General features: G+C 39.8%; 1 protein-coding gene across 2 annotated transcripts in view; it reads right to left on the reverse strand.

The window, feature by feature from the left end:
* The window catches only part of FLT1 (fms related receptor tyrosine kinase 1), a 171,722-nt gene that overhangs the window by 141,521 nt on the left and 15,350 nt on the right, over positions 1-14,851 (reverse strand). For both annotated transcript variants that reach the window (XM_019666062.1, XM_019666061.1), the window contains exons 2-3: positions 5,157-5,253; positions 4,555-4,781 (exon numbers count right to left, since the gene is read on the reverse strand). In XM_019666062.1, coding sequence (XP_019521607.1) covers positions 4,555-4,781; positions 5,157-5,253 — 324 coding nt within the window. The remainder of the gene's footprint in view (positions 1-4,554; positions 4,782-5,156; positions 5,254-14,851) is intronic.

The following is a 14,851-nucleotide window of genomic DNA, read 5'->3' on the forward strand; positions in this document are numbered from 1 at the left end:
GCCCTGAAAAGCTTGGGCCTCAACAGGGGAGGGATACAGGCTGACTTCACAGTTTGGGGAACTCAACACAATAAGTTCAAGGTATTCCTAACTAAATTGGAGACATCGAGAACGCACTAATACTTTGGAGATGCCATTAAAAACTTTTCTGGTCAGTTTGCTCACTTTACAGTCACATTTCATGTATTACAATAATAACATCAATGAAATACTCTAACTTTCAGAAAAGTCTGAGGTGGAGCCAATTTCTTGTGTATCCCAAAGTGTCAGAAAGAAGTGTAAAAGTGTTCCTTTTCCTTGGCAAAGGGGATGTATACCACCTAAGTAGCCCTAATATTAGGATTCATCTAGAAATCTTTTGTTTTGTAATTAGCAAAGCATTTAAGAGTGCTTTACAATTTGTTTTTCTTTATGACCCAGAATTTTGTAGGTATAATTACTGAGGGATTCCATTCATTTCCTTTCTTCCTTTTCTTTTTTTTTTTTTTTTGCTTTGTCAACATTTTTTTTTCAATTACAGCTGACATTCGATATTTTTTTATATTAGTTTCAGGTGTACAGCCCTGTGGTTAGATATTTACATAATTTACCAAGTGTTCCATTCATTTTATACAAATGCAATGTTTAAAAATCTATGGAGTATTTTTCAGCTACTGTCAATTCAACAGCCCTTTGTGAAGACCAGGCCAAGGGTGTATCGGGAGATGATGATGATTGCCTCGCATCCATGTACTTTGGAGAGACAAAGCTCTATTAATACATCGCTATGGGACCTGGAGCAAGTTGCCCAGTTGCTGCTCCAGAATTCCGGTGTCATTTGGATTCCTCCCTCTCCCTCACCCACCCTGACCCACCCATGCACCAAGCAAGGTTGATAGAACCCCTCCAATCTGTCAACTTCTCTCCTTCCCCACAGCTACTATGGTGACCAGCTCTCCTGCCTCGCTACACACAGCAGACCCTGTCTGGTCTTCTTGCCCCAGTCTCACCCCCTCCGATCTCCTCCCACCACGGGGATTCTGAATGGAAAAGTCTGACCACCTCACTCTGCTGCTAACGCTTTTCTGTCACTCCCCAACGTAGCCCAGATGGGAAGTGTGGTTCTTAGGTCCTTCACTTGTAAGAAGGAGAGAAGACTACTTCCCTGAGTGCTGTGAGAATTAAATGGCTTAATGTAAGTCAGACCAATTGTTTAAATGAAAACAAACTACAAATGAATTCTTTTTATTGTATTAAGAGAAATTTTGATTTACCAGACAATTCAGTAATTAAGTAAAGTAGTTAAATACAATTACTTGAGTAACTAAATCAATTGAATGAATTATGCCAGAGGTTTGGTGGATTTATGCACGCTGTAACGATAAGTGGTGATACTGATTTTCTGTGCACTACATGTCAGAGGTCATGCCCAAATTCATGCTCAGGTGGCAACTGTACCTGCTGCACAGCAGGCGTTCAAAATATCTAAGTAGCAGTTTGTTTGTAATCCACACACTGGATTTGGTGTTTTGTAGACAAAGCTATCCAGCCCTGATTCTTTTTCTCAGAACTCTATCAGACTAGAAATCTATGCCTTTTCAAAAGATGTGTCTAGCAGTGCTTCTCATCTTTATGGAAAACCAAAAGAAATGCCAACACATCTGCAGGGTGCTTGTCAGGGTGGGAAATCCTCCAAATAGGATAATGTGTTCTAAGTAAAGATTCAACAACAATAAGTGAGAACCAGTTACTATCCAGTGAGTAATCACAGCTGTGTGTTAGGAGCTGATTGGAATTTTATTAACCCCAGAGACAGCCCTGAGTCATCAGAGATGAGTTTTGTGCCCCTGAATGAAATGAAACCTATAGTAGTAAGGATCAATAAAAACAGAAGCATAAGACCAAATTTTCTCAGAAAGAGAATTAATAAAATAATGAAAGCAGGAAATGCATAACTATTAGGAATATTTGGAAGAGTTACCACTACTTAATGACTTGTATTGCAGCTGTGCTGGACTTCAGTCAAGTGTGATATGAGACCAACGTTACCCTACCAGGAATAAGACAACACAACTGGCGTTTCTATCAATATATATAGATAACAAAAGATGAACACAAGTCAAGTGTGACTTCTGCAACTACAAGAGGTGCTCAAAGCAGTTACCATCAGTGTCCAGACACTTCTGATTATAGCGAACTATTGCTTGAGCAACGTTGACCAAACTGTCCACTTGTATACATTTTTTTGGCACCCCCGGTATATTCCATGGTAATGTTCTATGAAAGACAACACATTTCACAACCTTTCCTTCTGCTAGTACACGGTCTTTGAAATAGACCATTTCCTGATGTCCAACGAGATTATGCAGGAATTTTGAGACTCGGGACATGTAACTTTACGCTAACGCTTGTGGACTACTGCAGGAGAGCAGATGTGATAACACATGACCCAAAGGCCATGACTCCCCTTCCAGCCTCATAACAGACATCAATAATCAGTCATGGCACTCTTTCTACTTTGCTTGGGATTCATCCTCAATGTCAATTTCAACACAGCCTCTGTTAATCACTTCATATATTCCTTTAACAAATACTACTGAATTCTAACTGTATCAGGGAGGCACACAGCAGATAAAAGTAATTTAAACAGACATGGACCTTGTTGTCCTCATGGGTCTTAAATTAACAATTGATTTCACACAGTAATGGTTGAACTGGAACTAATTCTAAGTAGCTAAGTTTCTCTTCTATTATCAAAGGGGATTGAAGAAGATGGGTTCGGCACTCTCTACCTACTGGCTCCATCAGCCCATGAGACCTGTTGAACAGTAGAGGAATTAAAGATGAAAACAGCTGAACATGATTTTTTAGAGAGAGAAAAAGAGATGGCCGTCTTTTACTCATTTAAATATTTAATTTGTAAGTCAGACTATAATAAACTCATAAGAGAAGGCTTTATGAGAATTTTAGTATGAGTGAATTTTACTCCACTCCCCTAGAAAGACAGGGAAAAAGTGTTTTTTTTCCCCCCACCACAAGTGCCAGAAAGAACATCATCTACTATGTGGAACTAGAAAAAGAGAACAGATGGTTGCACGTATAACTTTTTCCACCACTGCCAAGCGTTGTGTCTTCTTTCCCCCTGAGCTGCAGAGGTACCTGGTCTGCAAGTCTGGCCTCCAGCCGACCCCTTCTCCACCCGCCTCACTTCCAGCCTGCCGAGCTCTCTTCTCTCCTATGAAAGGGGCTCACTCCCTAAGTGAAGACCCTGGCTTACTTCCTCCTTTTATTTTGAAATGGGGTGACTGCATTCGTACAATGGCAAACTGCTAGGAAGTGTGTTGTTTCCTCCAGTTATCCACCCCCCTGGAAAAGTGGAAAATGTGTAGACAGGAGTTTGGAGAAGCGGGGGCAGAGAAGTGGCTCAGGCTAAGTCAGGCTGGCAAGAGCTAAAACGATATTACTGCCAGTATCAGACAGCTGTTTACCGCCTCCTAAGACTAATCCTGGATGTGATCGGTAAGTAGTGTATAGTTGCCTTATTTAAAAAATTAGAAGAGTCCCACCAAAACGTAATTCTGTGGTACTGCCTTCCACGCAAAGACCCGGTTCTCTCACTCACCGGATGTAGACCCACTTTGTGTATTTAGGCTATCGATACTGATGGCTGCTTGTTTTGGCTTGATTTTTAATTTTATTTTGTCCCTGAGGTACGTAATAGTTTTGCTTTATTTTCTAGAGCTTCTTTTCATTTATTTATTTATTTATTTAAATCCCTCTCAACAAGTTTTGGAGATTGGCTGGAACTAAACAAGAAAGAACAAAATGACAGACAGAGTCTCTCTCTTATTCTTTCTCAAGGATCCATTTCTATTGTCAATTTGTATTTCTTTAAGGATTTTACATTTCTCCCCTCTGAATATTAGTTTATTTGTTTATTCTCTAAGAAGGGAAAACCATACCATAAAAACTATACTTGAAAAATGATTCATTTTTACCTTTTGCCCTTTTCACTATATAATGGCACATGCCAGCTCTTATATCATTATAAACTTGCTTAAGGAATGTGATATAATACATCATCAACTGGAACCAATTTGGTAACATTCAAAAGACATTAGCAACATTACATTTATGAATTTAGTAGAAAGAACAATATTTTACAATTCCAACTTGTAATAGAATGCAGTTGTGTTCAAGTACAGAGAAATCTTATGTTTTATTTTGGCCTTCTCAATAATTAAGAGATACAACTAAAATCTTGTCATTCATTTATTCATCCATCTATGTGCCAGACACTATTCTAGGTGCTACAGATACCGTAGTGAGCAAAATAGACAAGAACCTCTCCCTTCAGGGAGCATACAATTGATTGACTGGTCCTTGAAAATTCCCGTTGAAATTGACACTCAAGAAATGCATTCTAGAAGTTTCTACATAACTTGGCTAGAAGCTCTTGCATGACCCCTTTCTTTCACACTTTGCCCTAGGAAAGCCCCCTTTATAATGGATCAGGGTGGGTTTCTGACTCACTGGGAAGCTACAGAAAACGAATGTAGAAAATGGAAGTCTTACCATTAATAAATATATAAACTGTAGATTCAGTTTTCCTCTTCTTCGAAGCAGGCATAGAGACATATTTGCAGCTATAGAAGCCAGTGTGGTTTGCCTGGGCCGTGGTCAAGATCAGAGTACTGCAGAACTGCTTGCCGTTCTTTCCACAGGCAGATTTAGTTATGCTCAGCTTTTTGCTTTCCTTACTCACCGTTTCAGGCAAAGACCATGAGTGGGCTGCTGCCCCGCTTCAATACAGATAAGGAAACAAAACAGTTAGGTCTGGGGCAGTTCCAATGCCCTCACTGCATTAGGAAGCACTATTCTGAGGTCTTTCTTATGTGTAGTCACTTTCTTTACAGAAACACACACATTTCGAAAAGCTTTTTAACAACTCAGAAGAAAGATGCAAAAATGGTCCAGGCATCCCTTCCCATATCCCTCCCCACTTGCTTCCCATGGAGTGAGTCTCTCCTGGAGGTGAATCAACCTCTAGAGGAAGCAGGACATATGTGGTTTGCACTTAAGATGGCTGAAGTCCCTAGCTTTCTACTCTGAGAGGTGACCTTTCTACTTCATTTGGGAAGGGCAGCCAGATTATCCCCAAACCAACAGTCACTTACCTGCATTTGAGATACAGCGTCTGGCCTGCTTGCATGACGTGCTGGGTGCCTTTTAAACTCAGTTCAGGACTTTTTAACTTAGAACCTGAACTAGATCCTGGAAAACAAATTTTTGAAATGTATTATTTGCCAATTGTCCTCTCATCTTTTTCTTTTTTTAAGTTATATCTTTTCATAAGGTGACTTTTCATCTTTATGTTACTTGCATATGCAGAAAGGTACATCTAATACAAATTCCTCTTAATTCACTAATTTTTTCAGTCCAAGTCTTGCTCATGAATAGTATCTGTCCTATTACACCAAACAATCTAAATAATATCCAAAAGTCCATTAATTTAGAATATTAAGAGATTCATATATGGTTCAAAATGCAACTATATTAAGAATATGTAGTAGCTTGGGGCCCGGCCAGGTGGCACAGTTGGTTAGAGTGCATGCTCTTCACAACAAGGTTGCCAGTTCGACTCCTGCATGGGATGGTGGACTGCGCCCCCTGCAACTAGACTGAAAACACAACTGGACTTGGAGCTGAGCTTGCGCCCCCCACAACTAAGATTGAAGGGCAACAACTTGACTTGGAGCTGATGGGTCCTGGAAAAAACACAATGTTCCCCTTCCTCAACTCCCCAACACTGTTCACCTCCCCAATTCCCCAATAAAAGCTTTAAAAAAAAAAGAAGACTATATAGTAGCTTATTAAAAACTTTCAGGATAAAATGTCCATGAAACCCAAAATATAGTTCTAACACCAGTGTGGATCATCTGTATACACAGCCTGTCCTGACCTTTTCTCTGAATATAAAGTATAGAAACTTTCCTGGGTTCTACATGAGCTGTGATATTTTGGGTGAGTCATTTCTCAATCTGAACTAGTTTCCCATTTGGAAAACTAATTTTAGAAACAAAATCCGTTTTAGAAGCCATTTGGTCAGTCTTACATAATCTCCAAGTTCCTTCTATCATGGAACAGAAAAAAGGGAAAGGCTCCTTGCTCTGTGGCACTGGACAAGCAGGTTTCGTGGGGATTGCTGTAAGACAATGAAGTCAGTCAGCCCTGCAAAAGTGCCTTAAAATCTATACATATTGATCCCCCACACTCCTAAGAGCCATCCTGTGACTGGATGTATGACCCTGATCCAGTCACTCTCCTCTCCACAGCTCTGTAAAATGAGAGACTGGGCTGTTGGGCCCTGGATCTATGACTTTCCATCGCTGGCGTACCCAGTTTGGCACTACAGAGGTGGGTCCTCTCTGTGACCAGAAGACTGGATTCCAGTCAGGACCTCTCAACCCCTCCTTCCCTCCCCCCTCACTCGCCCCTCCCCCTCACAATCCTGCTCCTCTTCCTGCTGAGGCAGCTGCAAGGCTGGTGGATAAAAGCGCAGGATTAGCAGGGATGAGGCGGGAGGGAGAGGAGATATTCTGGGAGAGAGGAAAGTGAAGTATTTGGAGCCAATCTGAGGTTTTTTGGGGGTTTTTTTTACTTAAAAAATAGGTTTATGCAGTGGAATTAAAAGTGGGAGATTGAGCTGAACGGTCCAATGTTAGATCACAGATCGGAGAGATGAGATCACAGATCGGAGATACACAATCAAATTCCACGGTTAAGTCTAGTAGTGTTCCCTAGTGTTTCTCTTGGGTCCTAATATCTCAAAAAACAAACAAACAAAAAGCTAGACTCAGTTAAAGATCTGCATTCGAAGCCTAGTTTCTCCATTTACTCATCACGTGGCTTTGCACACTGCTTAATTTCTTGCTCCTTGGCATGCTCTTGTATGAAACTAGAAAACCCACGGTCTACCTCACAAGCGTTGTGTGTGGATTCAGTGCTGCATCCTCTCAGTGGAGGCCACGTTGCCCACCATCACTGCCATCTAGCGGGATCCCGCCCCGCCTCCACTCCTGTCAGAATATTTTGTTGGGTATGGAATTGCAAAGACATTAAATGAACATTTTCTGTTTTTATGGAGTTGCTGGCGATATAAATTAGTATTTTAATAGTACCTTTTATGTAAATAGGTCCTGGTCTCAAATTGTTACTGGAAAAAAGTGGCTCAACATAAATTAATTTAAATTAAAATCACCGTTTCATATAGATACAATTAGTCTACCACATAACCCCACAGCACAAGTCAACCCATTCAGGTGCCTAGGAGAGCATTTTGTACTTGACTCATACTTATGGGTTTCCTGAGGCAACATCAGTGATCCGTGGGAACACTAGGCTTTTCTAAAGCATCTGCCAGCAATTGATAATACCTGCCCTAAGAAATGCCTGGGCCAGAATAATTTCTGCCCTTCTTTATGGCATGGAACTCTAGGGATTTAGCTGAGCAATTATCCATCCGGGTGCTGGAAAAGATCCAGCACAGCTTCCTACAGAAAATTCTGGCACTTCTTGCAGTTATTCTCTTTGGTTTGTGTGGAGATGATGAGCTTGCTCATCCAAGAGAGGCCATGGAGAAGAAACCTCCCTATTCATGATGTGAGGCAATTCCTACTGCCTGCTGCTTTGGTTTCCAAATCATAGGAATCTTCCTTTTTTCCCCCTATTTTAATCATTATTATTTTTGCATTTTCCAAACATGTATGATACCATCTAAAACAACCTTCACCCACCCTTACAAAATCAGAAAGTAGGAGGAGGTATTTGCAGTATGAATATTTCTTTATCAGCAACCCAGAACACCAGTAATCCTGGTCCTCATCAGAAACAACCTTTGACCTCAAAGGACCACCCAAATGCCAGCCGAGAGAAGATCCCTCAAAGAACTCTCCATCATCTGCCAGGTCCTCCGGTCCCACCCTCCAACAGAAAGAAGACTACACAGCTGGGTGGTTACACAAGACTCTGAGACAAAAATGGGATTATTGGAAAGTGTAGGGGGAAAGGCTAAGAGAAATATTTTACTATATAATTCATCTCCACTGACATCAGTGAATTTTGTACTTGGAATGAGGAAGCTAGGTAAAAGTAGTTGATTAAAATAAAGGAAAGAAGTATAAGCAAACTGCAAGTAACTGGCCACAGAGTACATCACCATTCCTCAGTTAATAAGAAGCTAGAGTCTCATAAAGATTAATGGAGGTGCCAAGATACAGTTTAACAGGAAAACTAATAAGGAAAAGGGAAAGTGAAATATTTATTCTTCTAATGCTTTGAAATGACATTAGGCCTTAACACATTTCTTTGTGGCAGTTCAATGTGCATATACCTGCTTGAATCATGAAGGCTTAACTCACGTGTTTTGAGTACCTACTGCATGTCAGACACTTTCTCCAGCTCCGTAGTGATACATAGAAAGTTATAAATGTGTACAGGTCACATACGGGTCCATCTGCACACCACGTGCAGTCAGTTTGCTCTTCTAAATAGCTTGGAGTCACATCGTCTGTTCGGAAACAAACCCACAGGATGCCCCATTTCCAAGGGTGGAGTGCTACAATTTAACTACGACTCCCCATTGTGAAGCTTGACTGCCCCAATGTGAATGAAGCGCGAATGCCCCATGGGGTCTAAAACTTTCCCATTTGCCAGGTAGCCTAGAAGTCTGGTTTAAAAGACTCACTGTTCCCTCAGTAAACTAAGTGGTCTGTGAACTATTTTCATCAAAGTCAACTACAATACAACCGTGCAGGGCAAAGAGGTCTCCTTATATCAGGAAAAATATTCCTTAAATAAAACAAAAAAACTTAGTGCAGACCATGGGAATGAGCTTTATCGCATGCTTCTTCATTAGGAAAAAACTATGAAGCGGTGTGGGCTGATAGCGCTAAAAACCCAGTGTGTGTCTGTGGACTCATGTGAGCACCGACACTTTGTTGTTTGTGTCTGAATAACTGTCTTCTTTGCTTGACTGCCCTGTATTGTCTGGTAGGTAGAAAGAGAATAGAGCTTCAGGAGTCTAACAGAAATCTCCCTCTCCCCCTACGCCAGCACTCTGGTAGGAAACCCACACACAGGCTGTTCTATTCCCCACCTTCACTTCACGAGGCCACATGGAATGCTTTCTTGGACTTCCACGGGAAGAGCGAGTCAAACTCTGAGGATGGCTTTATTTTTGCAACCAAATCCAAAGCCCAAATGATTGAGGCTCTTTCTTCAAAGCTACTGTGTTGGATCCCAAAGGCATGAACTCCCACCATAGTCACGAGGAACCACACACGGTTTGCCATTTTAAAGCCGAGAGAAGACCATTCTGTAAAGTCTGGTTGGAAGTACATTTAGAAAACTGCCATCTTATTGATTTGCATAAAAACAGTTTTTATTGGTTGAGTGCCCTTTAAGACAAGTCTCTTAGGTCCTCTTCCTTCCAGATGACATCCCTTGGCCTCTACTAGATTGAAATCCAAGGGTTGGTCTCTGGGAGAAAGGGCCTTATTCAAATACAAAACATGAAATGACTAAGTTTCCATTTTTTATATAGAATCATTCATCTCCCCAGTTCTGCTAGTAACTATAACCGGCTCTGTTGTGACCATGGGCATGTAACTTTAAGCCTCAGATTCTTCCTCTGCCAACAGAGGGGGCTGGACTGAGATTTTTACAATCCCTTCCAGCCTGAAGATTCTGTGATTCCGAGATCACACTAATTGATACCAAATGTACAACTTAGAAATCACATCTAAAAGATACTTATGACCAATAAAAAGACAAATAACTCAATTGAAAAAATGGGCAAAGGATCTGAATAGACATTTTCCCAAGGAAGATATCCGAATGGCCTATAAGCTGGATGTCATTAGCCACCAGGAAAATGCAAATCAAAACCACAAAGAAATACCACCTCACACCCACAAGGATGGCTTAAATAAAGAAGACAGACAATAACAGGTGTTGGTGAGGATGTGGTGAAATCAGAGCTCTCACATATTGCTAGCAGGATTGTAAGATGGTGTGATCATTTCGGAAAACAGTATGGCGGTTCCTCAGATGGTTAAACATAAGTTAAATATATGACCCAGGAATCCCACTCCTAGGTATCTACCCAAAAGAACTAAAAACACACATCTGTATAAAAACTTGTCTATGGCAACATCACTCATAACAGCCCCAAAGTTGAAAACACCCCAAATGCCCACCAATGATAAATGGGTAAACAATAATAAAAACATTATGCTAAGTAAAAGAAGTTAGCCACAAAAGGCTACTGTTATATGACTCCATTTATAGGCAATGTCCAGAATAGGCAAATCATAGAGCTAGAATGCATAAGAGGGAATGGAGAGTGACTAATAATGGGCATGGGGTTTCTTTTTGGGATGATGAAAATGTTCTAAAATTAGACAGTGGTGAGGGTTGCACAAGTCTGTGAATATATTAAAAACCACTGAATTATACAATTTAAAACAGTGAGTTTTATGGTATGCAAATTTTATCTCAAAGCTGTTATAAAAACACAAACTCATGAATAAAGTAATTACAGTTAAGTTGAAGGCTTAGATTATCAAGCTATTTTAAATTTTGTTGCCACATATGACCCCATCAGTGATCGATTTCATACTTGGAGTTTTTTCCAGCTTAAAGCTTTAGAAGGCTGGTTTTAGAGAAATCATTTTTCCTTCAAGTTCAACAACATCACTTTTTATGTCTTAGAAGTTTTACAGATATACTGCAAAAACTTACTGTTCCCCTAAATTACAATCTTTTAAATTTAGTTTAATGTTAATTTTAAATCACTTCTAATTGCATCTTTTGAATTTTAACTGAATTTTTATAACAAATTTTTATTTAAATGGAAATTTTAACAAACTGAGTCCCATAGGAAATCATGTTGTGAGAGCTCTCTGAAGAAATCTGTTTCCTTTTAAATTAAAGTTATTGATTTTTAATAATTTGTTTTTAACACAAAGCTTTGTGTATTAGATTTATTTCACACGAGATGCATCTGTCTTTGATTTCGCATACCATGTTTTCAATAGTACATAATCCTACATGATAAATGGCCTCTTTATCTAAGTATAAATCTCCAAGTATCATGTTTCTAAAATTTGATTTTAAGATCATGAGCCTCTACCAAGGTCATATGAGGTTAATTAAGCATAATTCATAATAAAAGAAGATATTCTTTCCTCAAGATGTAGCTTATTAAAAGCTTATGTCTCATAGACTAAATCAAGGAGCATTTTTCATTGGTAGCAAGAGTGGGAGAAAGGTTAAGAATGCAATTACAAGTGAACCAAACTTCTAGACACTACCAAAATTTTCATTTGAGATGCTAATTCCTACAAGGTTGTAGTATGCAATAAAAAGTCACACCTTGGTCGTAACCTCAGTGTCGTGGCTCTGTTAAAGTATTTACTAGGTAATATGAAGTTTACATTATAACCGAAGGCACTTAGATGGAGTGACTTAAGACTACACCACTAGCTATGCTGACACATTTTGAAGGAGGGCCTTACAATGAGCATTTTTCTCTCACTTCTAGGGTGATAGGAAAAGAGCAGAGGGCTCATGTCCCATCTACCAACAGGTTGAATCAAAGATGGCAGGGCAACAGCATAATTTGAGTCTCACAATTAGCCATGATATCAGTTTTAAAAATGTGACTTTTTTCTCCAAAGCAGTTTGTCTCAAATCAAGGAGGCACCTAAAGAAAGGGTTTTTACATAAATACATGCACACATATATACGCTACCTATTTGTATGCACTCTTTTCTGTCTGTGAAAACAGAGTTTGTTTTGGGTGTGGTGGGGAGGTGGGTGTAGAAATGAAAGGTTTTGGTGTGTGTGTATCTTAACCACATTGTTCATTCTTCTAGGCATAGAAAAAGCTCTGTAGGCTGGGGTTTAGAACACGGCTTCTATTGGACAATAGCACAAAGCTCTGACTCACTGCTGAGTAATCCCTTATGTAGATAAATGGACAGATACAGGATATTTTAGGTTAGGGAATTGTGTGATTTGTCCTCAGGGTCCTTAGAGGACTGAATGTTTAGGTGGCTGCTGTCCAGCAAGAACACGTTTAATTTGTAGAAAGTAGCTAATCCCAGGGACTTGCTACGTATTCATCTTTACATGATGCTAAACTCACTATTTTACCACGCGGACCCACAAAAAGAATTCCCTGGTTTCTGGCTTTTGAGTTCTTGCTATTCTAAGTAATCCCCATATCATTAAATTTGAAAGGAAGATGAAATGTCTGATATCCATGGCTTCATAGAAAATTTTAAATAGTCATTTATATAACATTTATGTCTTAAATTCAGGTGTATGAAAACATTATTAAAATGTTTTATTCCAGCAGTTAGCATTGCCACCACCGTGTAGATATGTTCACTTGAGTAATTCCTCTGCAGTTGTTTTAAAGCTGTTTTACAATTCGTATTTTAATTGTCAGTCAACAAAATCCTTCAATAGCTTTTCAGGGCATGGCACAATGGACACCCCACGATGAGCTACTGAACTGGGCAACCCCTAAAATGACCACAACTTGGACGGTCTTCATTCCATCCATGCATGGGTTATTGACTTTACTCATTTTTTCCTTAAACTTTATAAATTATTTAAAAGGAAAAATTTGGTGTGGTTTCAGATGTTTACTAGGAGCAAAGTCCTCTAATAACATCGACATTCCTACTCTCAGTGTTTATGAGGGGGCACGTCTTCAGTGGGCCTCTCTGAGCTTTTTACTTGACACTGGCTTCTCTGGGGGTCAGGGTTTCACAGGGCACGTTCATTTATCATTAGCCCTGTCACCAGGCTACCATCAGGAGCCTACCCTCCCGACGACCTGTACCCATGCACAACTCCTTTTCATGTGACATCAGAGTTAATTAAGGTCGGTCACTGAGAAATCTCCTGCCAACCAAGGAGTTACCTTTTCTGTCCTCCCGCACCGCTGTTCTTTTATTGAATAGGTTCAAAAACCACCTCCCTAGAGCTGTCTAACAACATGTCATTTCAATTTACCATACGATGTCATGGACGTTATCTGAGTTCCCTGGAGCAAGGGTCAAGATCTGGTTGACAGGGCACGAGACATAGCTAGAAAAGCATTCCGTAGAGAAGCTTGTTAGCCCTTCATCTGGTTATGCAAAGGGAGATGAACAGAACAAATGATCTGTATACCTTAAAAGTGCTTGGAGGACGGTTTCTGTGTTAGGCAGGGCTTAGACACGTCTCCATTGCTCTATCAATAGCAGGAAATGCATTACATTTGCAGCATACTCCCCACTGGCCAGTGTTCTTAGCCAGTGTTAACTGCTCAGAGGACTGTGGCCTGATGTCACCTCGTATAGAATGGATGGTAATCACCAGTAGTGTTATGCTATTGTGCATGTTGATTTCAGGCCAGAATCTATTCACTTTCAGGTTATGAACACCTGAAAAAGAGATTGCTCAGTAGAAGTGCAATTTCAACAAACACATGTAACATGTGCAAGACTAAATATATAACACTTGGCTTAATGGAAGGAACTGGGTGTTTTGTTCATCTTTCATCCATTGGTGCATCCTCTTTAGAATCAGTGCTTTGAAACAATCCAGCATCAGGTGAGTGACGATGCTTACAGCTGAGAAAGTATGTGGATAAGAGGTGCATTATGAATAGTACTAATATTAATAAAATGGTTGAACTTAACAATTATTCATCTGGAAGCATCGTACAGTAATGTATGTAACCCAGGACTTAAAAATCTAAAGGTTTCCCTATTCCACATGACACCAGGGTTACAGTTTGGCCTGCCACCAAACATTTTACCAAATACTCTGTGCCCATTACTGTTCGATGCCACAGTTCCAGGCATCTATGGAGATGAAGGCAGCAGGTCTCCAAATTTCATGGACATGTTACTTGCATGGATCCCTGTGGGCTCCCTTAGGAAGGAAAGCATCCCAGAGAAGGTCTGGGAAATATTTTATCAACTCAATATAGGACCTTGCCATATAACGGCTAAAGCATAAGAACTAGAACTGGAACTTTTAAATGTTAGTTTGACCACTGCCTATATAACCTGTCATGTAACAGATAATCTTCAGATTCACACACAGTTCTTTCTAGGGAAAAATAAATGAATATATCATGTATGTTGTGATGCTATTAAATAACCATAAAAATGCATTGTGCTTAAGTTTCCATTTTGAATCCAAACTAACGCTTTAAGATTTTTGTATAAAAATGATGAAGAAAGGTTAGCATGCGGGCATCCAGTCAAGCGCGCATCTTAACACTCATCCAAGAAAAAGCCCGAAACATTATTACAGCTAACCCCATATTTGGTCTATTCTTTTCATATATTCTGCAGCTTTATAATCTGTTGCAAATCATGAGAGAATACCATTTGCTTTGCATATAAAAATAGGGGAGAAATGAAAGGAGACTGGAAGGCTGAGCATGATGAAGTTCTAACAATAGTTTTAAGCATACTCTACTCTGATAGCTTATGAAGTCCAAAATACATAGAAAACATTTTTCTGGTGTTCTCTAGACTGTCTATAAGAAAGTGCTTTATAAATTCACTCACTAAGAGGAAGGTTGAGGGATCCCTGTCTTTGTAACCAATATACACGAAACCCTCTGACCCTTGAGCTTTAAATGGCCAAGACTGTGTGACAAAAGTCATTCATTACAGGGGAACTGAATTTCTGAAAGCTCCGTTAGCATACTTTCTAAGGTTCATTAAACAATGTTCTTGAACATGGGATTTCTATTGTCAAAATCAGTTTCCTTCTTATTTAAACAATTTGAAATTGC

This window comes from Hipposideros armiger, unplaced genomic scaffold, assembly GCF_001890085.2.
Source record: "Hipposideros armiger isolate ML-2016 unplaced genomic scaffold, ASM189008v1 scaffold_459, whole genome shotgun sequence".
NCBI lineage: Eukaryota > Metazoa > Chordata > Mammalia > Chiroptera > Hipposideridae > Hipposideros > Hipposideros armiger.